The sequence below is a fragment of the Electrona antarctica genome (assembly GCF_951216825.1).
Source record: "Electrona antarctica genome assembly, chromosome: 12".
Taxonomy (NCBI): Eukaryota; Metazoa; Chordata; class Actinopteri; order Myctophiformes; family Myctophidae; genus Electrona; species Electrona antarctica.
Genome location: NC_136793.1, coordinates 31,470,293 through 31,497,949, shown reverse-complemented (window position 1 = coordinate 31,497,949; position 27,657 = coordinate 31,470,293). Strand labels below are relative to the sequence as shown.

At 40.4% G+C, this 27,657-nt stretch overlaps 3 protein-coding genes across 3 annotated transcripts in view; 1 reads left to right on the top strand and 2 right to left on the bottom strand.

Moving 5' to 3' along the window:
* Nucleotides 1-2,015: 2,015 nt before the first annotated feature.
* On the top strand, nucleotides 2,016-3,970 carry spaw (southpaw). Its single transcript, XM_079515825.1, has 3 exons — nucleotides 2,016-2,109; nucleotides 2,644-3,452; nucleotides 3,725-3,970. Exons 1-3 carry the CDS (start codon nucleotides 2,100-2,102, stop codon nucleotides 3,881-3,883), a joined length of 978 nt encoding a protein of 325 aa, XP_079371951.1. The 5' UTR covers nucleotides 2,016-2,099; the 3' UTR covers nucleotides 3,884-3,970.
* A 3,682-nt stretch (nucleotides 3,971-7,652) lies between these two features.
* Nucleotides 7,653-12,510, bottom strand: eif4ebp1 (eukaryotic translation initiation factor 4E binding protein 1). Its single transcript, XM_079517230.1, has 3 exons — nucleotides 12,055-12,510; nucleotides 9,339-9,533; nucleotides 7,653-8,311 (listed from the first exon to the last, which is right to left on the bottom strand). The coding sequence occupies exons 1-3, from the start codon at nucleotides 12,191-12,193 to the stop codon at nucleotides 8,280-8,282; spliced, it is 366 nt and encodes a 121-aa protein (XP_079373356.1). The 5' UTR covers nucleotides 12,194-12,510; the 3' UTR covers nucleotides 7,653-8,279.
* A 6,455-nt stretch (nucleotides 12,511-18,965) lies between these two features.
* The window catches only part of ank1a (ankyrin 1, erythrocytic a), a 51,938-nt gene continuing 43,246 nt past the window's right edge, over nucleotides 18,966-27,657 (bottom strand). The window contains exons 41-44 of the mRNA XM_079515471.1: nucleotides 24,384-24,467; nucleotides 23,488-23,640; nucleotides 21,790-21,888; nucleotides 18,966-19,203 (exon numbers count right to left, since the gene is read on the bottom strand). Of these exons, the coding sequence (XP_079371597.1) occupies nucleotides 21,817-21,888; nucleotides 23,488-23,640; nucleotides 24,384-24,467 (309 nt within the window). The 3' untranslated portion in view covers nucleotides 18,966-19,203; nucleotides 21,790-21,816. The remainder of the gene's footprint in view (nucleotides 19,204-21,789; nucleotides 21,889-23,487; nucleotides 23,641-24,383; nucleotides 24,468-27,657) is intronic.

Genomic DNA, 27,657 nt, shown 5'->3' with positions numbered 1-27,657 from the left:
TATCTGCCACAAAATAATTATTTGCTTTCATTGTTTGCTTATATATTGTGTTGTTACTGTGAGTGGTTACTCATTTACATAATGTGAATTAGTTTAGGAATTCACTGTGTATTAACATTCCAAAAGGACACTTAAGAAAAGAGTTTTGTTTTTTACAGCATCACACTGATTTAGATTTATAGTGTATAATTGATGTATGATTGCAACACTGAAGAATCAATATTTTACAGCTACCGAATGAAAGTTCTGTTAAACTACATGGCTTAGCTGTCAGGCATAGCTGTCATTACCTCCATGGCTGTATGGTTTCTTAGCTGTCAAGTGGCCAATTGTCTCATTTGCTGCCCACTGGTAGATCCTAGACTCAATGGATCACAAGGGTAACAGGACACCAAAGCCATCTGGACACTAGGGACAACTGCATGGGCACCAAAACCATCTGGACACTAGAGACATGTGGGCAACTGGACGAGTGGGCACTTAGGGGTGGACATAACTGGGCACCTGGATGAGTGGGCACTCGTATTTTGAAACATTGTTATAATTTACAGAAAAAAGAAGCGCTTCATGGGTCCGGTGCTCTTTGGAGAGTTTTTTGTTTGTTTGTTTCAGGACAATAGTTCTTTAAAGTTCAATTTGTTATAATGCACCTTGACCTCAGTACTATTTCGGCAAATAAACTGTTATATTGTACTTTTGACCTTGTGTTGTTTCAGGGTTTAAATAATAGTGGGTAAAATATCACTTACCAACAACAAAGGAGCATGCTATGTAAACTTTAAAAAAAATCAGGTAATTCAGGTGCTCACTCGTCCAGGTACCCAGTTGTCTTTACCCCTCCAGGTGCCCACATGTCCCTAATGCCCAGATGGGTTTGGTGCCCAGTTGTCTCCACCCCTATAAGTGCCCACTCGTTCAGGTGCCCACATGTCCCTAGTGCCCAAATGGGTTTGGTGCCCACTCATCCAGGTGCGCATGCAGTCATCCCAAAAACATGGTGCCCAGATGTCCCAAATGCCAAAGTCTTGTATTCATCAGTACTATATTTGCAATTATTAATCCACACACATTTTAATATTTGACTCCTAGTAATTATTTGTTCATATTGACAGTATTATTGTGACAGCACATTTAACCCCGTCTTTCTTTAGTTTTATTGTAGTTTAGCCCATTAAACCCGGGAAAGCACCTGTCATTTTAGATTTTAGCTATATACATATATAGCAACATACGTTTGTCAGAAAACTTCTTTAGAACAGTGATTCTCAATAATGTGAGCGCTAACGAGCTTGTACATCTTCTATTTTTGAAAAATCTTGAAAGTGTTAAAAAAATATTGAATACACAAATCTTCTGGCGGTCCCTAGCTGGCACAAGACATTTTCAGATAGCCAAATACACATCAATTTGGGGGGTCCTTGGCACTAAAAGGCTGGGAACTACTGATTTAGAAGGCATTGGTAGAATCATCCTCAGGTTTGAATGGGCTAAGTTAACGTATATTAGTCCATTTCTGCTTTACATGGAATTATGGTCTAGTAATATAAAAGCCTACACAGTGTGACAGGACAATGACCTTGGCTAAATGTAGTTCTTCCTTGTCTGACATGCTCTGAAGATCAGAGGGCTGTCCAGATGTCTGGAATGGCCAGGGGTCATCAAAGGGCAGCTGTCCACTATAAAAGGGACTGTCGGGTTCACTCTGCACACGACACCACAGGACAGCATCATTTCAGACTCGGACGAGCTGGAGGAAGGAGCTCATTTCTGACTCTCAATCTCATCTTTGTTAGAACTGTCTTTTGTTAACTAGTTGGAACTGATACAGCATGGAAGGTGGAGCGCTCACACGATTCTGCACTCTCTTGATCTGCGTTTTCAAAGTTGTGTCAGCACAGGATCACAGCTTTCCAAGAGATCTTCAGACACGTTTGGGATATGTGAATACCCCTCACCATCACACCAGCTTTCCTATGTACATGATGCAATTGTACCACTCCTTAAGGACAGCAGATTCTCCATCATCCATAGCTTTCAACAGCATTAGTTCACATAACGGCAAGCCCTCGCTACACAATTCTGATTCCATCTTAAGTTTGATGGCAAAAGGTGAGCTAATTTAAAAGCTTTGCATTAGTCATCTTTATATAGGATGTACATGTGTACAATGTTTGCACCTTTCTGTACATTTGTAACTATTTAGACTGCTATTACATATTTGACATGTAAAGCATTAACATTCTTGGTTCAGTTTAATTCATTTAATTTGTATGCAATCGAATTCAATGCTTTTTACACAGATTTGTCAGTTTTGTGTGTTAGTTTCTCTGTAGCCTATTTCATGCTTCACCACCAGCTCTGTGGTTAATGCCTTATCTGTGTTATCAGACCCTGGCCTTTTACAACCCAGAAGTGTCAAACTGCTTATTCAACTTAAAAGGCTTTCTCTGTTTTATGTGTGAGAGAGTGTGTGTGTATTAGCTCCTCAGACGTCTTTGCACAGGGGGTTTCAATACACATCCTGTCCACCCACTCACTCTGGTGTTTTGTCCAGGAATATGGTTTGTCTAGAATTATAAGGAGGAGGATGACTGGTTTTGTGTCACTTTGTCATGCCAATAAACTGTCACTCCACTCTTTTAGGTTGCCATCAAGTTGGTGAGAAATGGACCGTTGCTTTCGACATGTCCTCCATCTCCGCTAGCGACCTTGTCCAGCTAGCAGAGCTACGGATCAGAATACCAGAATTCTCTGCCTCCAAGCATGTCACCTTGGACATATATCACTCCCGAAAGCAAAGCTGTGAGGGGGACAGCTCAACATGCCCGGAGGAGCGCCTTTTCTTGGGGAGCTTTGGTGCATCTCCCAATAGCACAAGGCCATCGTGGAAGGTTTTTAATGTTACCGCCCTTCTGAAATACTGGCTGTACCAGGGAGACGCTGTGATGAACCAAGACGCTACATTAAAACGTGCACAGGAGGCGGACCATGGCAGCGGTTCAGGGGATGATGGAGAGGTCATTGGCAAGACCCAATTCAGGTATCTAGGGAGGCAAAGAAAGACAAGCTATCCAACAGTGGACCGTGTCATTATGGTAGTTTTCTCCAAACATGACCTGCCTCAGGAAGGCCATGGAGCACACAGTCTAATCCAAACTGTGCAGCACTCAAAATATGTCATGATGCACAGGCTCAGAAGTGACATGCAAGGCAGACGTCACAAGCGAATGGAGAGGATGCGACTAACCGGTTCAATTCCGGCTACCAGGCCACCACAAGAAACCATCCAGCGACCACTCTGTCGTAAGGTAGACATGTGGGTAGACTTTGACCAACTTGGCTGGGATGCCTGGATTGTGCATCCTAAGCGCTACAACGCCTATCGCTGTGAGGGAGAATGCCCTACTCCAGTGGACGAATCCTTCAAGCCAACAAACCATGCATACATGCAGGTGAGATAAAATATTGGTATTTGGCTTATTCAATAAATGCACAGTGTATACAATGACCTGCACACCGTGTACACTTGCAATATGAACACTATTATTTAAGCAACGTTTTGGTCATTGTGTACATTTTTTTAATACGTTAATCCCTGATGCCTACGCACCAGTCTATGAGCCGACCAGGTGTGCATAAGACTTTGTTACACATGTATTGCTTGAAATATATTGAGTTGCAACATTTTGTATCGTTGCTCATGTGCTTCTCATTTATTTTGCAGAGCCTCCTGAAACTTCACCATCCAGCAAGAGTGTCTTGCCCATCCTGTGTGCCCACTCGTCTCAGCTCACTGTCCATGCTGTACTATGATTACAATGACGATGACGTGGTCCTACGGCATCATGAGGACATGGTTGTGGAGGAGTGTGGTTGTCACTGACCTCCCATTATTGGCTCTTCATCAAGCATAAAAATGACTCGTGGGGAAAACAATCCAAACATTAAATTACTATAATTGACCCGTTGCAAACACAGCCTAGTTTCTGTGTGTACACAGATGCACAAACTTTAAAATGGTTTTTTTTTGTCATGGTATCACATGGACTCATCACATTTTAAGTTGGTTGAATTGAAAAAAGGAACACTTTCACCCAGTCTTTTGTTGTCAGCAAGAATTACAAGGTGCCATGCAAATGTTTTGTAAATACTGTATGCATGCATATGCATTAGATTATATATTTCTGTACATACAATGTAAAAATATATATTAAAGCAATTTATTTTGATATCAGAGATGTCATATTTCACTTTCATTGTCTAACCAATCAATGATCAGAATCAGGTATGTTCTGATAGTACTCATTGCTAGAGTAACAGGAGTCTCCATGTCTCTGAAGCTCTTTATTTTTCATAAGCCAATTCTATCCAATCAGGGGAGAAAACTCACATAGGACACAGATTAAACAAGTGAAATCTTTTTCACTTGTCTTCTTTCCTAGGACCTCAATGGAAACAAGTCCACAGGACCTTTTGGGTTACCCTTTTTAGACCAAGTGTAGACTCGTGCTGTTTGCATTTCTGTCTATTATAAAGTATTCAATTGGAAGTGATAACACAAAGAAATGAACAGACAAAATTGGAACTGGAAATGTTTAAATTTGAAGCTGATAAATGTGTATTCTATGCTGAAATTGGCGCATATATATATATATATATATATATATATGTGTGTATATATACACACACATGCACACGCACATGTATATTTATTTATTGCTGAGAAATAACACCCGCCAGGATGATTAAACACCTCGGCTGTGTTTAATCATCCTGTTGGGCATTATTTCTCAGCAACTACCGTATATCATCTCTTGCTTATAACATTTATAAGCAACATTTACATAATGAGTGTCATGAAGCTTAATGCATTATAGACCCAACCTTTAAATAAAGTGTTACCTGGTAGCTTATGAGGATTATTATGATCAGCACTAAATTATATTATTTCATTACGTGGCTTGGTTGAATGCTTGATTTTGATTAGTCAATAGCTGAATTCAGTGTTTATTTCTGAATAATGTTTGATGGATTCAATAATAGCCCGTTGTATAAATCAAAGGCTCACAGCACCTGCTGCACTGCTTGAATTGTATGCTGTATCCAACATGATAGCCATGTAAACAAACACACAATGTCATTTACAGTTAAACATAATACCTTGCTCTCTCAAGAATGTTTTTGAAAACATTTGGAGCGAGAAATAGACGATGTGTTCTATTTTATCAACACTAGTTTTCCAATGCGACCGTTATGGAACACTAGCCGTGTAATAAGCGGGATAATACACCTCTGCTTTTGCCTCAGTGTTTTAATCATCCTGTCGGGGTTATTTATCTACAACGACCGGTGCCGGGTAGATTATCACTTGCATAAATTAGAATACTTTATAAACATGGTTATGTAATGCATAATTATAAATAAAGTGCTATAACATATTATAAGTGCATTATAATGCATAATAAATGTGATTATAGACCCGACTTAAATATGAAGTCTTACCGAAATGGTTACTATCAGAATATAGGGCTATTGAGGCGCTTGAACCTATTCTTTCCTAGATACTCTAATACCTCAGTCCACTTTGCACATTTATGGCTTCAACTGACAACTGCTGACTAATGGTTATTGTTTGCCCCATCACCTCAAATTCACATCTTTGTTTATATTTGCTTTATTACTGAATACACATCTCAAGGTGGGCGGCTCTTCCAAAATAAAGGATCAGACTTTTTGTTGATTGTGATCAGGCAGACAGAGTAGGGTGAAGAAAAATAAAATAAAAGCAAATTGAAGGAGACAGGCTGATGGACATTATTTTGTTGATTGTGATCAAACAGGCGGACAGAGTGGGGGGGAAAAACAAAAAAAAGCAAATTGAAGGAGACAGGGATGGAGGAATGATGAAGAGAAAGCAGTAGGGTGTGTTTATTTTAGGGGGTGTAAGGAAGCAGAGGTGACAAGGAGACCTACTAGACTATGACTACTAGACTGGAAAGCAATGAGTAAGGAAGAGTAAACATCAAGATGCTGAAGCTACTGTGAAGATAGGGTGGGATATAATTTAAGAACTGTCCAGTCCACCACCACCCATCCATAGATTTACCACTCTCATTTGGTCATGAATTTTATTGTCATAGAAAACATGATGCTGAGAGAATTTTGAAATTTGAGAAACTGGTGATTTCAGGATTTCTCCTAAATTAACCAAATAACGATAGGTGATTTTTCTTTTCACCTGCGCTATTGAAAAATTGTCTAGATAATCAAAAATGAAAACACAACAAACATGATATGTAATAAGTTGATAACACTTATATAGAATCTTATGGTTGTGACTGCCAGTATGGAATTTACAGTAGCAGGAGTTAAGTGTTACAAGCTTTAAAATCATGTGTCAGTTCTCACATACCTCTGGAGTCCCTCACCCTGCCTAATACCCTGGTGGGCAAAGAACTGAATAGATTTACAGTGCAGGGATTAGTACCAATTAGTGTCCACCATTTACACTGATAACCAGTGCACCTAGCCCTACATGGTACAATCCTCAGGTTTTTATTCTCCTGTATCTATTGAGGTAACTGTAGTCAGAGCAAGAAAGTACTGCCGAAGCAGACAACCTGCAACACTCCAGGTTAGAATAAAGTCCTTACGGTGCAAGGCTCGAATATACAAGTTGAAATGAAGAAAACTGTAGTCACACTGTCACACTATACTTGAAATCCTACAAACAAGTTTATGCCAAACGTCCTGCTCAGCAAGAGTGCTATAGGCTGTAAGCATGTATTTGTTTAGTCTTTTGGGAAATGCTCCTTTTCTTTTCAGTCTGGTTGTTTTTCTGCATATTATACACATGTAACAGTGAATGGGAAAATTATCATGTTTGAACATAAATTATGTAAAATATTGTGAACATAAAAACATTTGGTCAATCTTGAAGCCATTAAGCAGCAGAACTGAAAACATGTTCTGTGCATGTTCTATCCCCGTTTATTTCAAACTACTATACATTGCAAACACCTGTTCAAGCCTGACATGAGCATTTGTGCATCACTACACAATCATACAAGTGGACACTACATAATGAAATTTGCTATCACAGGAATTCTCCCAACTATGCACCCTGTGTATGTGGATTTTGGTTGTGAATTGGGATAGCTGTATATTGACCTTTCTCCTCCTAGGCCACTGGACAAGAAAGGTTATCAATAGCTAGTGCCCGTCCTAGCTAATTCCATTATTGTTTTCACTGTACCAGAAGAGCACCATGGAAGTTTCCTATAGTACGTCATGAGGCACTATATTAGTTCAAATACATAAATGAACAGCCAATATACAGGTACTGTAAATGTGGCATCTCATCCTGTTTAAAGTGGCGTTTTATTGCAAGACTATCAACGTCAGAATAAACACTTCACGAGTCATTAACTTTCACAGATAATACTGCCCTGAGTAAATGTGTATTTGGGTGACACTGCCAGCTGATCCAATGACACTACCCTGGTTAGTGAGGGTGGGACGGGAAGGGGGGGGGGGACGGGGACAGGTCGTAAGATATTCTTCCAATTTCGCAAGGACAGCACTTTGCCTGTTCAAAACAGATTTCATGTAATTCAATCTGCATTAAAATGAATTGACACGAGAGGAAAACATACAGTACGTTTTCTGTTGCTTTAATGCTTTGTCACCTTAGAAATTGTGTGGAAAAATCTGTGTTTAAGCACCATCACAGCACATTTTACATTCTCTGTATGAAAGGTTGATTAACAAATTATGAAGTATTATGAGAATCTGAAAGCAATATTTGAAGAGAGCTAACAGAAAACGGGTAGACATGCATAGCCCCTTAGCTACAAGTCAAAGAATCTGCTTGAATTTGCAGGTATTAACAAAGTCTTTCGAACTGTTTAACATAAATGTGTAACTTTAAGAAGGCACAGCTGATGCTCACATTGGAACCAGTTTGTTCTGTTTAGGCAGCCAGGGAAATATTACTGAAGCTTACTTCAAATGGGATTAAACACACATTCTTACAAAGACAGTACACAGTAAAATCCTCAGTGTTAATTTGTCCATTTATTATTCAGAGAGTGTACAAATGGAACCAAATGGACCTACAAGGGCCACTGAGGATTGTACTGTGTAGACTAGAGAGTTGCTCTGTGAGCATGGAATGAAGGATGGGAAAGCAGAAGCTCCTGAGTCTCTCTCCTCTACAGCATCTTGTGGGTAATAAGGCGGCTCACATCTCTTCAGCCAACAGCAAATTCCAGCTTAAGCTAGATATCCATTTCAAACTGTGCATCGTCACCTTAAAAATGACAAATGATTCACATACTTTAGTACACTACATAACACCATATGCAAATAAAAGCATAGATGATTACATGAAAAAGCATAGTGCTTGTAAAAAGGAATATACCTACAGCAACTTTCTCATAATGCAATTTAAAATAATATTGTTCTCAGTAATGACGACTCATGATTAATGGCAATATTTTAATTTACAATTATCACAAATACAATCATCCCTAGTCACAATTATCCATCTAAATGGCTATCTGGGATTTCATTTGCCTTTTTTGTATGTATATTTAAAACAAATGTTTATTTATTAGTGATAGTGATCTATTCTGTTAGTTGACAGGTCAGATGCACACAATATCTGGAATACTATCCCAGATATCCCAGTTACAGACCTCTTAGGGATGTTAATTTCATGTGCACCTTACATAACCTACTTTAAAGTGTCCACATCTCAGTGTCTAGAGTCTAAAAAAGAATCACACCCATGTGAAGTGAGGGGCGCTTGTCGTCCTACATCATCCAATAAAAAATGAATATACTTCATGAATTTATTTGTCAACTTATGTTATTATCTTTTAACCATGATACAATGTTTTTAAAAAACCTCATCTTTTCACCATGATCATGTAAGAGGACAACTGAATTTATGTGATATATATATATATATATATATATATGCCCCAAACTGAAATTAAAACAGTTGCACTGTGTTTAGAAAAGCCAATTTGCTCGTCCACATATGACGTAAATTCTTCTTTCATTGTCAATGGCATTTAATGTTTGTGTTGCCACAAAAAGCCGCTTTGATCAGACACATATGACGTAAATTCTCCTTTCATTGTCAATGGCAAATGTTAAGGACAAAAAGATGTATATAGGAGGGGCTAGCGCCCCTCAAAAACAAATCCAACATTTGTTTATTCTTGTTTATTATCTTCAGTGTTAAATTAACACTGAAGATTTTCCTGTGTAGTGTACAAAGCGTAGTCAGTGTAGACCCGTCTAGCCTGTATCAGTGTCAATGGACTTACCAGTGCTCTTGTTATCAGGTGCAGTGATGATGTTGTTATTCAGTGGTTCTCCCGTATGGGCCTTCTCATTGATGAGGTCTTTAGAGGTGGGGCTGGTCACCCCTGGAATGTCAGGCAGGCCACGTGGGGGGGTCTTGGTCACTGGGGAGCTACGACACTCCAGCAGGAACTTTCGGTCGTAAATGATCCTCGTACCTTTGGTTAAGAAGTAAGAATACATAAGAGGGCGCCAAACTGTACATACCTAGGAGTATTGGGACCTTGTGAGATATACAGTATAGCAGAGGTTCAGGCCACCATGCGGCGTGCGGGAGGCATACTATGGTCCGACGGAGCATTGGTTCGACATGCATCCGCACCTCGGACTAGCGCCTGCTCCCGTGCTTGCGGTTATGGTTAGGTTAGGGTTTGAGGTGGGTTGTCGTGTTTCGGACCAATGACTAGTCGGACCAAACAGATGCACTCACGGCGTGCACACCTCACACCTACATCGTACTGCTGATCCGACCAATATGCCTGAGTCATAATGTTGGGGGCTTTGTCAGAGTACCGCTTGTACCCGTCTGTGTCCCTTTTGTGGCCAAGGAGATGTCCAAAGTCGGTTGGTCCCATGCGCTGAGTTTGAAGTTCGGTTGGTCCCATATACAGTATATGCACATTGCCAGCAGTCAGATCTGTGGCTCCTTTCTTGAGGGGCGCTAGACCCTCCAACGTCTGCTTTTGGAAATTACGCCATATGGCAGCCAAGTCTATGAACTTTTTCTAATGTTTGTTTAGAGCACTTTAAACAGAGTACAATGTTTGATTAAATAATTGAGGCGTCCTTCACTTCACACAAGTGATTTTTCCCTCTACTAGTGACATACTGGTGATTATCAGTAGATATTGATAACATTCGAAGCGGGTGCCTCTAAACATGTTCGGTGAAAATGGCCAGTCTACAATCATATGTATCAGACAACACATAATTGCATTGAAATAGTAGATCTGCTATTTGTTGAATGTTTGCCCTCCAAATAGGAACGCTAGGGTTCATGTTAAGAGAACGGGCAGGCGATATTTTGCGTAAGCTTTGCAAGGTCAGGTGTGTCCAGGGCCTGATATTCCCACATTTTATAGATAACAGTATAGAAGGGCTACAGGGCAGCATGTTTGCTACTATAGATTTATAAGCTTTAAAATAAAATTAAATAAACAAATCAAACACCCAGAGTAAAGGTAATTAGACAATTATGTAAATCTACCCTACCTAATCAGATACAACTTACTTTAATGTCACACATCACAGGTGCAAAACAGTGGGTAAAATCCATGTTTGTGCAAGCTACATCATTTCGTTATTTTGTTAAGAGAAAAGGAGGAAGAAGGGGGGGGTCAATAAAAAAAATCTACATGATAGTACTCATGTCATGTTATTCAAACTGGAAATGTTTCACTAGACAGATAGACAGACAGACAGCTTTGGACAGCTCTCAAAGGGCACCTACGGACGGCTGCAATTTGAAACTGGCCCCTGTAAAAATCTGAATCCCCCACCGCCCCCCCTCCCTTTTTTTCCCCTCACTGTATATGTCTCTTTTCCCTTTTTACCTCTATGATGAATTCCTGTTCTGTTCTTTGACTATATAGAAGTGTCTATTTGTACGTCTCTAAATGTTTTGATGAATTGAACATGGTGGACCCTCTTGTAAACAAGTGTAATGCTTAATTGGGTCGTCCACTCACAGTTAACAGTCTTTGTATTGAGTTTGTGCTTGAAATGTACTGTAATTCTGCAAACAGTTAATAAATATTTCAATCAATCAAAAAAAACAGACAGACAGACAGATAGATACTTGACTTCAGAAGTAGGCCATGTGTTCCTACAATCCTATAGTTAAGTAGGCGACCAGTTTGTTGCAACAGCAGGGTCATACTCATAATGATTCATAAACAGATGGTGGATGCTTTTTTAGGTGCTGTTAATCATCCCTGTGCCAAGCTGCAAGAGGAAAGTGGGCCTACGTGACAAGAATGAGGAAGTGTAAAGTTAAATGCGTACACAAACTTTCAACGGGGATCGCACACGCTGATGCGGCTTTATGCGCCAGGAGACGCATTGGCCATTGACCATAATAAACGACTTAAAAACCCAAACTCATGGTGATCATGTTGGCTTTGACCAATCATAATTCACTAAGCAAACGTTGCTGAAGAACGCCACGGTCACCCACGCGCGCCTGTGTGTAGCATAGGATACAACATGCGCATGCACTGATGGCTGCTGCCAGCTGTTAAATAAAATGTATACGGTAGTGATAGCAAGCAAATGCATTCATGTTATTGCCGTGGAGTGAGTCTGGACGGCCGTGTTGTTGTAGGTAATGCACTGCTGTACAGCTGGATGCTTGCATCCATCTCCATCATGCCAATTTTGCCAAATCATGGCCAGGCTTTTGTTTGATGTATAGCTTGCAGCCACACTAGCCTAGTTTAAATCTTAGGCTACATCCATACAGCAAGGGCTACGGTTAGCTAAGCTTAGCACCGTTAGCTGCCCCAGATGGGCAAAAGTGCTGTTGTTGACAGTAGGCGCACCTCGTGGGCGATGGGGTTTTAAATGGCAATCGATTTCCACGTGACTGTTTGGAAAAGTAACTCAAACGTTTGGTTTGCTCGACTAATAACCAATTTCAAGTCTTTGTGCAGACAGTAAAGTAGTTGTGCTTAAACGTACCGCCGGGGGTCGTGCTAAACAGTGTTCCTCCAGGAGTAGTGCAGTAGTCGTGGGGCATGTGCTCTGCGTCGTTGATAGCCACCCGTCTGGTCGTTGGAATGGCCTTGGTGGCACTGGTCTGCTGGCAGCCTGTAGACATCTTCGTTCACTTTAATAAACTATATATCTAGCTAACTAAATACTATCAGACAGAAATATTTTCTTTCACAAACAAAGCCACTTATCGCGCCTGGTTCAGCTTTGGCTCAATAAAATGGCTACTTTCTGATAAATAAAAATAAATACCTCTTTTTCATAAGTGCAAATAATATCTAAGCTTTTCATACTACAACATGCAAACTCATAAGTGGCCAGGTTCTTTGTTAAAAGGACCTGAACACACGTTCCTCCACTCTCGCGCTACACGCACACAAAAACAACACAGACAAGACAGGAAAACGTTTTCAGTCTTCAGACACTCTATGCTTCAGACTCGTGGGATTGACAAAACTAGAGTCATATCGCCCCCTGTTGATGTAGAATGGTAAAGCGTGTCTTAAAGATTGTGATAACTCCGTATCTTCTTTCTTCCAGGAAATAAAACAGCTGGGTTTCCGAGGCTACTCGTATCAAATCACCCTTTTAAAACACCCAGGGGCCAGGGGTGTCAGTGTCATAAATGAAATGAATGCATTTATTTAACCTCGCTTTCAAATATAAAAGTATCTAAAGCACTCTCAAAAAGTGTTGATCTGATATCGTGGGAGAAAATTGGCCTTGTGAGTTGTGACTCTACACCACCTGTAGGTCATGTACTGTAATGGAATACAATGTGAATAGTATCACCTTGAGATATTATGTAGTCTACTCACTGGCCTCAGTTACATGCACAAAATGTATTCAGAATGAATGAATTCATTCCGAACAGAGATTCATACCCAACTGTTTACATGGAACCTGAATACAAGTATTCCTATTCCTCAATTGTTTATGACCAAAACATTCATTCGGAATATAAGTTTGGACTATAGAGATGGCCAACCCATAACCGTTATCCCTTAAGAAATGAATAACCGACAAACACTAACAGCTATTATCTGATCAAATAAAATAAAAATATATTTTGTCCCTGCAAACACAGTACGCGACCTCCACCCAAAACAACTCAGAACTTCCACAGCACCTCAAAGGCCCTTAAAACTAGGCTCCAGACTTCCCAAAACAAACTGGTCAGGCTCCTAGTTGGCCTCACCCCCCGAACCCACCCCACCCCTGCCTACTTTGACAGACTGGAATGGCTTAGGGTCGACGCCAGAGTACAGCATCTTGCAATGGGTCTGGTCCACAAGATTCGATACTCCACCAAGATACCCATGTACAGATACTTCCTTAATGTTAACAAAGTCCACACCCATAACACCAGAGGGAGTGCAACGAACCATGTACAACCCAGATTCGGCACAAACAAGGGACTAAATTCTTTTCGCTCCTATGCCACCAAAAAGTGGAACGCCCTACCAACAGTCATTAAGACATGCAAATCCCTTGACTCCTTCAAAACCGCTCTCAAAGGGCACCGGCTGCAATTCGAAACTGGCCCCCGTAAAAATCTGAATCCCCCCCCCCCCTTTTTTTCCCCCTCACTGTATATGTCTCTTTTCCCTTTTTACCTCTATGATGAATTCCTGTTCTGTTCTTTGACTATATAGAAGTGTCTATTTGTACGTCTCTAAATGTTTTGATGAATTGAACATGGTGGACCCTCTTGTAAACAAGTGTAATGCTTAATTGGGTCGTCCACTCACAGTTAACAGTCTTTGTATTGAGTTTGTGCTTGAAATGTACTGTAATTCTGCAAACGGTTAATAAATATTTCAATCAATCAATCAAAAAAACTAAAAAACACAGCATCCATACACCCTGCAATTGGCAATTGGCACCGCCGATGGGTTTGTAAATAGCCCATTTTATTATGGGGAAAAAAACTGGTGTATTTGTATTTTTCCAATGGGTAAAATACCGCATTTCTGCACACATAAAATGTCTCCAAATGGCCATCCCTGCTTGGACATGGGCATAAAGCACTCCCATTGGCAGACATGTGTAAAATAATACATGTTTTCCAAACTCCCAGTAGCATTCGGAATAAAGTGTTTATATGGTGATCTATACCGATTCAAACGATATATATAGGCCTATCACCCCTCCAGACCGGAATGAAAATTCATTCGGAATGGGATATTCTATTCCAATTGAGGTGTTTACATGAGCATTTTTTATTCTGATGATTGGAATGAATGAATGTGTGTGTGTGTGTGTGTGTGTGTGTGTGTGTGTGTGTGTGTGTGTGTGTGCGTGCGTGCGTGCGTGCGTGCGTGCGTGCGTGCGTGCGTGCGTGCGTGCGTGCGTGCGTGCGTGCTCGTGTGTGTGACTGTAGTCTACTGTACTCTACTCTATTCCATTCTGAAGAGATACAAGGTAAATGGTCTGCATACACCACATAAGTAAGAACATTGTACTATTGTGGCATGAACTTTTAAGTGCATTTCATTTTGACAAATTAAATTAATAATAGCCAATGGAGAGATATTGAAAATGTACACATACATCAATCAAACTTACAGACAGGATGACTCAACTAGCTATCAATTCCTAGAAAGCTTTTTTATTTTATTTTATTTTCATGTGGGCTCTAGCGTGGTACGACCCAATGTTATTCTAGAGTGGAAACCTCAGAGCAGGGGCCTGTTAAGGTGAAGGGATAGGGCCAATTTATGTTTTTGTTTATAATGTTTGTTTTTGTAATAATTTATTTGAACCACAATGTCTAGTTAAAAGTTAGTAGTTACACATAATCATGTGATGTCACATGACTAAACAACATATACACTAAACAAAAAGACATTTCATTTCTTTATTAATTTTGTAAATGTTGAGCTGGTGTACAGGGTAAATTGTCAATAGATATCTTCTGATTTCATTGAATTAAAAGGCTTTTACATGTATTTTTTCATGTTGACCTCCATAACAATAAAAAAAAGCAAACAAAATAATTTAAAATACCCACAAGGCCCCTCTTTTCCCCATGTTGCAGGCATTACCCAGAACTCAACAGTCTCTTGGTAGCTACAGCTGTATGATGCTAAAAGTACATCCATAACATAACTAGAATCCCAGTTGACAAGTAAGGGTGCATAGCATTCTAAGTAAATATATATATACTTTTTCATATATTCCATATATATAGCCTTTTATGTTAAAAACACTTTCTGTGCATGTGCGCATTTGCATTCCTTAGTATTGAGTAATATGCTATTGCGTTAATAATGTCTTCAATTCATTCTAAACGAATATACATGTGTCCTCTAGTTTTTGCAACAGTAAATATTTTTGCATGAACTTGGTGCATGTCATCACCTCAGTAGTCCTTCAGTGCAGGGTTTTCCATTATTACATGTCATTTTGTCTAATGTAACCACTCTTCTTGCACTTAAATGGACTCCTCCAAACTCCTCTATAGCCGTCACCATGTGGAAGCCTTAGAACTGGCTCAATGTCCTATTCGGTAGGGGGGCAACAATCGATCAGGGGTGGGCTGTGTTGAGGGAAAATGCTTGTCGTCTTGAAAGCCTAGCCATTGAAGCCACCACGTCGCCCCACAGTGCTATCTAACTTTTACCTCACCACAAACAGTGGCTGCTGAGACTGCCCTCATTAAATCTGTAGATGTCCCCTATCAGCATTGGATTCATAGGTTAAGTGGCCCCTGGTTAAACAAAACACACTTACACAGTAAACTGTTCAGTGTTCATTTAACTGATAGTGTACAAAAGGAACCACATTTACCCGTAACCTTACTTGGTTCCATTTATACACACAGATTTACCAATGTGGATTTTACTGTCTAGAAGCAAAGGATTTACATTACAGTAAACAGTTTACTTTACGATTTTTCCAAACTCTGTGGAGCAGGGTTAAAAATGAAGATAATCTTTGATGAAAGTAACTTGTTAAAATATAACAACCTATTTTGAGGCTACTCCATTTTACTCTCTCCACTTACTTTGCATGGGTGATATGTTATTCTTATGCATGTATGCTTCAGATGAACTAGGAATTAAGACAAATGTTTGAGGAACAGCAGAACCTGAGTTGAAATAATAGAATTGATAGCCATCATCATTCTAACATACTGTGTAATGTATACCTACTGTAGCTTATACACAGACCTTACATTCATAGTTTCTGGCTACAAAACCTGACTAATAGATGGTTATTTATTGCAACATTTCAATGGACTGTTGATGGATTACACGTGTCTCTATGATGATATTGGAGATCTAATGTAAAGTTAGGAAGCAATGTGTAATGGTAATAAGAATGGATGGCACACTTATTGAGGTAAATCAACAGTAAAAAAAAATGTTTTGTGAATCTGAAATATATATTATATATATTCTGGGAGTCTCTTCTGTACACCCAATTGTAATATCACATCATAATCTATCTCTGCATACCCAATACTGAATACATCTTTCTCTCTCTCTCTCTCTCTCTCTCTCGCGCACGCACGCACGCACGCACGCACGCACACACGCACACGCACACACACACACACACACACACACACACACACACACACACACACACAGTCACACACACAGTCACACAGTCACACAGTCATACAGTCATACAGTCAAGACATACAGTCACACACACACAAGTAATAATTTGTCTTCTGGTGAATATGAATGTCGTTAAGGCTTAAATAAAGTATGGGTGTGACGGACACAAATCTCCATTCACTTAATGAGTAACAAAAACAGATGGGATGGCTGGTATGAAGTTCTATACCTTTAATCCTTTGAGTCCACAGAACACACAGGAATAAAACCCTAAATTCTGTGAGGACAAGAGCAGCAGTGTCTTACTACAGTATATGTTGATTTGTCTTTCTTATGACTAAAATATATTTTTTTTTTCTCCAAACAAGCAAAGTAACAAAGTGTATACTAATGTTTTGACATCATCTCTGATTGAAGTAAAGCTATGATTAACAGATCGAACGCCCAAGCTTAAGGAGATGATGAACTATGATAATGAAATCATGACAGACACGCACACACATGCGCAAGTGAGCACACACACATGCATGCACACTCAAACACACACACACACACACACACACACACACACACACACACACACACACACACACACACACACACACACACACACGTGAGTTCTACTCCTTTTATAAGTGTTATTGCTTCTTCTGTAGTGAAGTTAAGACAGTAAATCATGTAGGAGGGCATAACAATAAGGAAAGGACTGAGACAAGAGACAGGTGTTGTTGGGTTTTGGGAAGAGCTACTCGGGCTCACAGTCGTGGGGTCAGTATTACAGTTTCTCATCACAGTGATTGGTGACTGGCTGTCTTTGCTACACTCCACGGAGCCAAGAAAACAAACATCGAACTCAACACATCCACAACACAACGCTCTCTCCTCTCTCCAGCGGACTCAACGCTACATTATTCCCAGTGTTTCATCAGTTCCTCTACCCACAGGTAATGATGAGGTCATTATGGCCCAACACCGAGACACTGCTACTAAAATGAAGGTGATCCTGACCCCTGCTGGACAAGGACAGGACAGGACTGCTACATCTACTCTGAGAGGCTGCCTGGGCTGGGCTGGGCTGGGCTGGGGAAGAGGACTGGGCAGGGCAGAATTCAAACAAAAGAAGGGAGAGAACACAGGTAACAGATTTTTGGCTCATATATGAGACTTGATCATTACAGGTACCATGAGGACACAGTACACATTAACGCAAGGAGTTAGAGATAATATTTCACGACACCTGTCTCTCGTATCACACTCTACAAAAAGGAACCTCTCTGGACAGATAGGTAGAATTGTAACCCAGAAGCCTGCCCCGCCCTTGAAACTCACAGAACCACCTGTTCTGTTCTGTTAGTGCCCTCTAAACTCCGACATGTCAGAAGCAAAAGGGTGGAAGCACATGGAAATCACAAATCAACAAACAACCTGCCACACAAAAAACTGACGGATAAAACAGGCAGAGCGACACAACAGTTTGAATTGTTTGTTCTCATACCCACAAAGACCTCAAGATATATAGAATAATATATAGGTTCAGATTGAATGAACCAAACGAGAAAAACAGGGAGGAATACCGTAAGTATCTGGAACAGCAGCATCATTGGCATCGCATAGGGTTCTTATAACACAAACAACACGCACGTAACACACAGTCACGTATAGCATTTTAGTGCATACCATATTATATACAACACCGATAACCTTGGGTGATAGTGTAGCATACTGACGTTTGAGCACTGGGACATTTAGTAGTTTGAAACTTGTTTGTGAAGTTTGTAGCTGGAAGAGTCATATTAAGCCTAATTTATACTATGCTGTATGACCGTGCTCTGGCCCAAAATAACTGATTTCCAAGTGAACATGGACATACAGCGAAGGATAAATTAGGCTTCAGTGTGGCAGGGAGGAGGGGGAGTAACCTGTTGCCTAGAGATTATGCAATTCTCATTAATTTACACTTTACAGCTTCACTTTTCCTTAAATTTGACAGACTTGTCCTGTTTATTTCAAAAACGGGCAAGTGTCGCCGTAGGCCTACCCTACATTGCATGCCCGATTGCCCGTCCCATACAGGAGTGGCCTGTTCGGCTGTTCCCATCCCTCCCCACCCTTTTCCCATCCCTCCCCACCCTTTTCCCACCCCATATTCCCTCATTATTTTAAAGACAGGCCATGCGGCAGCAGTCACTCATGCTGATACAGATAACAGGAAGCACGTTTTGGTTGCTCGTTTTTTTGTTGTTGTTTTTTCTGTTTGGTTTTTGTTTTATATGAAACAATCATGCTTCTATAGCTTTGTTTTAGATGTTTTGACTTTTCTTTAAAAAAAGAAAAAAAAAGGTAAGAAAAACTACAAGTAAATCCATATCCTTCTCTTCTGGTGCGTGCTGATAGTTGACATAGCCGTCTGGATTTTTTATGATTGAGTTGCTGTTCATTTCTCTTTGTCTGCCTCTTCATGGGCCTTCATCCTCCGGTCACCTGCTGCCGGTCATGTGTCTAAGTACGGTGATTTTGGTGAGGGGGTTGTGTCCTGTGGAGAACCCTGTGGATAGAGGAGAAAAAGTCTGATAAAGACATACATTTCATTAATAAACAACACCTGTGCAAACATATATGCATCCGTAAGAAATCTATCAAAGCTGTCACATGCATCTATATTGCAAAACACAAACTTTTAGTCGATAAAAGGGATAATTTATACTTTGTCACCCAACCGTTTCACTCAAAAATGGGTTAAGTGACACAGTTGTACAACAAAATATAAATTTGGTTTAAAAGTGTGTGTGAGCCTTTCAGTCTGTAATTAGACATAGTCTAAAAACAGACCCATGTGTTGCTATCAATCTGTCTGTCTTACAAATGTTCTCAGCTAAAGGCCAAACAGCACTTCCCGGAGTCTGTAACACAATGTTACTGCAGCTAACTTGTCACTGCAGTTTACCTTTGCTAAATATCGTTGTAAGTTGAGACAACGGAGGTTACCATTCAGTACTGTGAAATGCCAGTGAGGAATGCCAGGGGCTTAAACTTAGAAAGGACAGGTCAGTCTAAAAAATAGAATAGTAGATTACACATTTACACATGTACATGCACGCGCGCGCGCGCACACACACACACACACACACACACACACACACACACACACACACACACACACACACACACACACACACACACACACACACACACAGTCCTCACTAGCATTCTGTTCAGCTTCAGACAGTTTGCACAACATGCTTTATGGCACTCATGTAGCATTAGAGCAGTAGAAAACAAAGCAAACAACCTCTTCGTATTATAATTGCCACAACATTTAGCATTTCTAATTGATGATGATGATGATGATTATAATCACTAATAATATAACTCTATAAAGCACTTTTCAAAACAAGATTAAAACGTTTTTTTTGTTTTTTGTTTTACATAAAACTGAACAAATAAAATGTACAGTGAGATATGAACAACTTTCAATTATGAATGATCTTTTGATAAAAGCATGTTTTTAGAAGTGATTTGAACAAAGACACAGATTTAACTAGCCTGAGCTCCTCTAGCAGGTAATACCTGAGCAGAGGGGCTCTGAAAGCAAAATCACACCAAACTCAAGAACAGACAGAAGTTTCCTGCCTGACGATATCTGAGGGATAGGTTTGCTCCAAATTGTAATTTTGGCCAGGCCATGTGCCTTAACCTCCAAATCAATCCTAGAACAGACAGGCTAGCATCTAAGGAAGTTAAAATAGGAGTAATATGTTCAATTAAAGGAAAGGATTTTATCAGGCTTCACTGGAAGATATAATTGTGTATAGTCTGCATAACAATGGAAGGAGATGTCTTGCCTCCATAATGTGACCAAGGAGAAATATATGGCAGGTTACAACACTTTTTTTGTTGTTTTTCTTCTTTGTAATTATTTGTTTGGTCCAAAATATTGTGTTTGTTGTCATGAGTTGTCACGACTCGAGTTGGCTTTGGCGTAACCATCTTTAAATAAATACTTTTTGAAATGTCTATGGGAAAAATGCATTGGGAATCATTTCCTGGGCCTGGCGTCGTCATGAAAGGGGGCGGGACTGCGACGCTCTATTGATAAGAATTATTATGACCAGTGGTATCAAAAGCTGCACTGAAGTCCAACAAATCAAGTCTGTAAATGTCACCAATGTCGGCATTAAAAGACTGGTGCTGTCAAAATCCAGAATGCAAATGTCCAAATATATCATTGGTTTTCACAGCTGCCGGAAATTGTAATTATGCTTGTTGGGAATGCATGTTCCCCGGTTATGCAATATCCATAGTACCTGTTGTCAGAATAACCAATTACCGTTGTCAGAGTACTTATATTAGTACAGTACCCATTATCATAGTACTTGGAGGCCAGCCTATTATGCCATTACTCTGACATCATATTCATGACATCAGGGATCTTCATGTATGGGATTTGTGGGTTTATAGATATGTTCAAGGACCACTGACTCCCCCTCCGGTCCTCAGCGATATACACACCAAGTTTGAAATCGATCAGTTAGTTAAACGGTTCTCGAGATACGCTTTCCCTGTTTAATAGGGACAGTCAAGAACGCAGAGATTCCGCACATTTATAGATCATTTTATAATAACCCTAACCTTCTAGTATTCTTTATGGTTCAAGGGAGGTCAAAGTGTATTTTGAGCCTATGAGAGCTTCACTGGTTCACAACATTTAAAGTAAAATAGAGGTAGTCGGGATTCAAACACACGACATGCTGTTAGGCTAGGTGTCCGGACCACTACGCCAGCTGTCCGGACCAAACAAAATCTATTTGAATATATCCATACCGGTACATGTTTCCTAACCAAAGCAGAATAAGTCAAAAATAAATTGAAGACTAATCTGGAGGCATAAGAAAAGTGCCAATCCACAATTTCAAGCACTGGAAAGGGTGCTTTTGCACTCTTGCCAGTAATGTTAACATTCTTAACCAGTAGTTAAATTATTGATTCACATCAAATGTCATCCTGTATTAATAACTTCACTGTCAGTATTAGTGCTGAATTAAAGGCACATACAGGAGCATTTAATCCAGAGAGACAGGATTAAATGGTCTAGCCCACAGGTCAGACGAGGCTCTGTGGGTCAGTCCCGTACCTGCGGGGAAGTGGCATTCTGTCTGCCTCACTGCTTTACTCTCCGCAGACTGGCACATTTCACTATCTGAGCACCCTTCTTCACATCCACAATATCCGGCTACATCAGGTGGGAAGGGCAGCAGGAGTGATGCAAGAGAGCCAGAATGGAGGAGAGGAGGATTGATGGAAGTACAAGGAGAGGTGGGGGATATTAGTAGTTTAAAATAATGGGAAGATAATAAAATGGAGCAAGAAAAGAAAGGAAGATGGGGAGAGCAGATGAGCGCCACAGTGAGATGATAAACAAGGGGACATAAATAGAACAGAAAAAAAGGAGGAGTAAAAAGAAGATAGAATTGTTTTCAAATATAGGTGAGTGAAGGAGAGCATGCAGGGAGAAATTATATACAGACAGCCAAGTGTGGACAAATAGGATAGATAGTAGGAAAGACAGGAGATAAGATAAGAGGGAAACTGTATCAGAAACATCCAGATTGGATATGAAAAATACCTGGGTCAAATAGTATTTGCAAATGATTTATCCTATTTGTTTTAGATTACTTAGGTGCCATATGGATATGATTAAGTGCCAGAAAGGTCGACGTTATACAATCACAGAAAATGCTGGAAACAGAGGACAGTTTTCTGCAATTGACATTTGACAACTTAACTGAGACTATAGTTACTGAATATCGTCCTAATTCGGGCACAATTGCCTTGTATCCTGGTACACCAGTATAAATTAAAACAATATCCAATAATTATTTACAAATAAAATTGGACTCAGGTTTTATTTAGAGAGTCCTGCAGGTCGGAGTGATACAGCACACAGTTACAGTTATAGGACCACAAACTTTAATGGAGGCTTAGTGGACAGAAGAGTCAGTCAATGGGATTACTGATGGGAAGAAAATGGATTACATTACCAGAGCAACAAGAACCACAATCCATACATTCAATCTTACAATACAGTATGAACTCACTCTGTTTTCAGGCCACAAATATTACTGATATCCAGGAATACTGCATGGGGTTATATGAAGCCAATAATGTATGAGCCCTGTTTGTTGTTTCAGCCGACCCAGTGAAACAACAGGTGAGCTAATGCTATGATGCTACAGCAAAGCGCAAAAGCAGGTTCAGTAAGTTTGCCTAAATGCAGACACTAGTAAACATGATAAAATTAAGCAGGGGTGAGTGTGTCTTACAGAATGATATGGGCCAACAAGGAAGGAATATGGTCAACAAGCACACAACAATCCAACCACAATACTCATTCAATCTGTACAGATTTAGGACTGATGTCAAATGAAACAGCATTATAATCACAGTACAAACACTGTGCTTGGCCTACACTGTTCCATAGCTCATGCAGGTTAAGCCACCTATAGATAGTAGTAGGCTGGCAAAGCAGGGTCAGGCAAATCTTTCAAGCTCAGTGTGGCACACAGTTTCTTGTTTAAAACCACACACTAGTAATTTGCTGCAGGCAATGACTTCAACATTCAATATAGTCCAACCCATCTACAACATGAATTCAACAGATTCTAGAAAGGAGGCCACCATAAGGCGATATAATGCAACTCAACTCAGTCCATTGGACAACTCCGTCCATCTACCCCCTCCCCCACAATTATAGCAAATGGGGAGCCTCAGATGTTCTGAGGCCTCAGCCCGTCATTGGCTGGGAGACAGACAGGCCAGACCAGTAGCCCACCTTGCTGCTGTCGCGACCCAGGATGGCGTAATTCATGAACTGCTCAGCATCGATCTCCATCTCGTTAGCATCCTGCAGAGAGCTCTCCACGCTCACCTCTTGAACCCCTTCCTCACCCGAACCCTTTCCCCTGCGCACAACCTTCCGCACAATCTGCCACATCGACCACAAGCACACGTACGTACACGAATCAGACACAAGCATACAGAGAGGTGAAGGAGAGATTGATGATGAAAGCATTGAGTAGTGAGGAGAGAGAGAATAGTAGATGGAAGACAATACAAGTGAGAATGTGACGAGAAGGAAAGCTATGTTGAATTTATAGCATTGTAGTTAACATTGTACACATAGTACAGTTAAGCTAATGGAAATAATCAATCAGTCAGTCAGTCAGTCAATCAATCAATCAATCAATCAAGCAATGAATCAATCAATACATTTTAGATGATGATGAGCCAATCATCTACAAATCTAAAGGGGAAGAGGCACCTCTCTTGCTATGCACTACACGCCATAAAAAGGACATCTTCCCATGCTGTGATGTGGCAATGAACATGATTATTACTAATGAACAGCTCATGATAATTAATGGTATAATTATTTGTATTGGCTGGTTTGTGAGGCATTGTGAGGAAACCGTTTACCCAGAGCCATAGAGTAAGACAGAGTTACGATATTGAGGGGGCAGAAAACAGTCTGGTCACGTGGTTCATGTACTCGCGTGAGCCCATAGACTCCAATGCATTCTGTAAACCTCTGGATGTCCCCATTCAATATAAGTCTATGTAGTAGGTCTGGCCCCATGAAGTGAACAGAGTTGTCGTAACTCTGTCTTACTCTATGGCTCTGACCAGACCGGCAGTCTACAATACAGACAGCATCCTAGTATGACTGACCTTCTTTGTGACAATGTTTCCATGCTCATCTGTGAACTGCTCCTCACTGACATGTTCTCCAGGAAGGTCTTCTGCCTCATCACCCTGTGGATGAAAAAAGCACTTGTCATGTTAAATATTGCCATTTGCAAAAGCACAAATCACCACCTCTACACGATGGAATGAAATGGAATGGAATATAAGGTGAATATGAGTTGATGCCATCTGGCAGACAGTACAGATCACCATACTATAAGCTCAACAGATATAAATTCTCTTTTGTTCCACTGTCAATCAAAGCACTCAATAACAGATAACTAACTACTGGGGGGAACGGGGAAGACCTTATGATGGGAGAGTGCAATACTGTAATACTTGAACCTCTTGATATATTTGCACAGTGTGGGTAGGATAATAATTTTTTGTACTATGAACTGTATTTTTTGTGAAATGAAATGAAATGAAATCTATATTTACCCAGGGTATCTGGGCTAAGCTCAAGAACTTGTTTCAGGCCCTGCTCATAGAACACATTTCATCGTAGTGGTTGATGCCTTGTTCAAGGGCATTTCAGCGGTGGTAATTTTAACGTGTCGGACGGCTGATTCGAACTGGGAACCTTCCGGTATCTAGACCGCGCCGCTATCCGTTCGGCCACCGCTGCCACGTACTATGAACTGTGTGTGTATGTATGTAATGTATAATGCTGTCTCTTGGTGCCCAAGACAAATTTCTCCTCGGAGACAATAAAGGCTAATTGAATTGAATAAGCCATACTTCAGTGATGAAACCTTTCTTATGCATAATGTATAAGACAGTTGACTCTTAACTGCCTTGTAGGTTATCTGGTGACAATGCAAAGTCTGGTGTCAGCAAACATAATCAAAGTGGAATCTAGAGAGACCCTTAAAATGCCTCTGTAGTAAGCGTCATCATTTACATGTCAACAAGCACGTGATTCATATTACAAAGTTACAAAGTCTGCCATGTTTTTCAATACATTTAGATCCAAGTTAAAACGTTACACGTTTCAATGGGTCCATCAATCCATCAATGGGTTTGAACTGTGGCAGCGCTTGAATATTTTGGATCAACAAACAAAGGTTATCATTTTGCGTTAGTTGTTTAGACCTTTTTGTATTCAATTAATAGTTTTTGTGTTAGTTTTCCATTGCAATATGGGGTAGTCAGGGACGATGACTATTTTCACTATTTTCACTACTCTTGAAGAAAGATATTGGCAATTGACAAAGACATGCTAAAACGAAGGACATTTTCTCTCAGATTTGAGCTAGTTTTAGTTCCTTCTGTTATCACAAGATATAGTTTCAGTTAGTTCTTTTTTTTGTTAAGCCTCTTTTTTTCTTCTGTTAAATGACACGTAGCTTGAGAACTAGTAGAGGCAGATAGATTCGAGAGGTTTATATGCATGTGCAGCATTACGTGGGCAATGTTGTATGTGACGTGTCAAGCAGATCACCAAATTGGAGGACTTCTTAAGCTCACCTGCTTTATTGTACTTCCTCTCACTGTCAGTGCTACCACTGAATGTTTGTATGCACTTTGTTTGCTCCCACCACCACCCCAGGCCAGCACCACCAGTAAGCTCTGCTTTCTTGGCTTAAGCCGGGTTCCGTTTTCCCCTGGGGGGGAGGGTGTTGTACAGTAGATGTATTATCTCCCTGCTCTAATGGTCTTTTATTTATGCTGAGCAGGGAGTAATGTATAGCAGAGCCTGAATGCAAATATCAAATATAATATTCACACTTTAATTAACATTTCATAAATAAAATGTTCTGAAGCTATTAATGGTCTCAATCTATTCAGGAGTTTTCTGACTGAACTAAAATGGTTTGTCAATTCTAGTTTTCGTTAGCTTCTAGTTTTCGTTAGTTAATTAACTACCGGTATAATAACCCTGCGACAGACTGTATTGCGTAGTTAGTATGAAAATCAGTAATCGCATAGTTATTTTTGTATACAGCTGCTCCGTCATGGCAAAAAACCCACTCCCAAGAGAGACAGAGATAATAGGGGGAGAGGGGGTTGTATTTAGAAGCAACAATATCATGAGCTCACTTAAATGGTGCTGTTCTGTGGCATTAGGACCTGTAATTACAGCTGATGAGGTTCATGATGATACAATTATTCCTCCTAATAATTAGGGTGCCAACATGGCTATTTATGAGATCAAAAACAAATGCAGCACTCCAAGTCCACAGGGAGTAGTATAGGCCGAGGTAAAGCCTCACTATCCTCCAAAATCCACAGAGTCATGGGTCATTATCTTTGTTGAGACCAGGGTGGGGGGTGGGAAAGGAAGCAAAATGCCATAAGGCTGGAATCCCAACTGGTTGAGCCAGGGAAAATCTGTTCACATCCATAACAGAATAAGACAAACTTAGCCACAGTCTAAATTTGACCCCTTCTGTGGTTGTATATCATTTTAGTGCATGACAAAAAAAAATCATTATATTAGATTGACTTAATCAGCCTCCATTAATCCTTATAATGTTCATGTCCATTTGTATGTTATTGCCAATTAAAGCATTTCCATTATTATTAAATAGTTAGAAATACTGCCAGCTGGAACATGCCCCTCAACTCAACAGAGTCTTGTCCAAACATTTATCCAGAAAATCCCTGTATCATCTCTTCGTTATAGTACTTAAATACGCACTGCGCCCCTCAGGTTTCCCCAAATGTGTTTTTATTCCTTTCTACTTCCGTTATATTTAGTGACTTGGTCCCCTTTCTACCACTGTCAATTGTTTTCCGTGGTTGTATGGTTCGCTGGTACCTTGAGGATGACTCTCCGTCGGACCACTCTGGTGGTAACATTCTCCTCCTCATCGGCCAGTCCATCCACCTCCCCCAGCTCTCGGTCCAGCTGAGCGTGTATGAAGGCAAGTACCGAACGCAAAGAAGAACTGGCTATATGAATGACATTCTGGCAGCTGATAACCAGAAAAGCCAGCAGCACAAAGCTGAAGAGAAGCTCGGTCACCAGGGCCCACATTGCACCACCGTTGTCAGTCAATGGTAAACCAACACGGCCCCACACCCACACACCCTGGTCTCACTTGTGATTCCCAATTTCAACAAATTTGTCGTTAACAAAAAGCGAGCTGCTGCAATCCCGTGCCTTGTCTCAGTGATTCTGACGCACGTCAGTGGCACAACGTTTTTGCCCTTCAACTCCTATCCTTGGTCCATTAGTTGGGGCAGTGGGCCCTTTCCACTGGTCTCTGGTCCTTCTCTCCCGCTCTGGGTTTCCCTTTGTTAGTTGGTACAG

Bases quoted from the DNA above. Each gene is read 5' to 3' on its own strand.
- spaw (XM_079515825.1), top strand. The intron at 3,453-3,724 runs GTGAGATAAAAT...TTTATTTTGCAG, and splicing joins CAAACCATGCATACATGCAG to AGCCTCCTGAAACTTCACCA.
- eif4ebp1 (XM_079517230.1), bottom strand. From the start codon at position 12,193: ATGTCTACAGGCTGCCAGCAGACCAGTGCCACCAAGGCCATTCCAACG. The intron at 9,534-12,054 runs GTACGTTTAAGC...TCTTAACCAAAG, and splicing joins GTTTAGCACGACCCCCGGCG to GTACGAGGATCATTTACGAC. The intron at 8,312-9,338 runs GTAAGTCCATTG...GTCATTTTTAAG, and splicing joins ACCTGATAACAAGAGCACTG to GTGACGATGCACAGTTTGAA.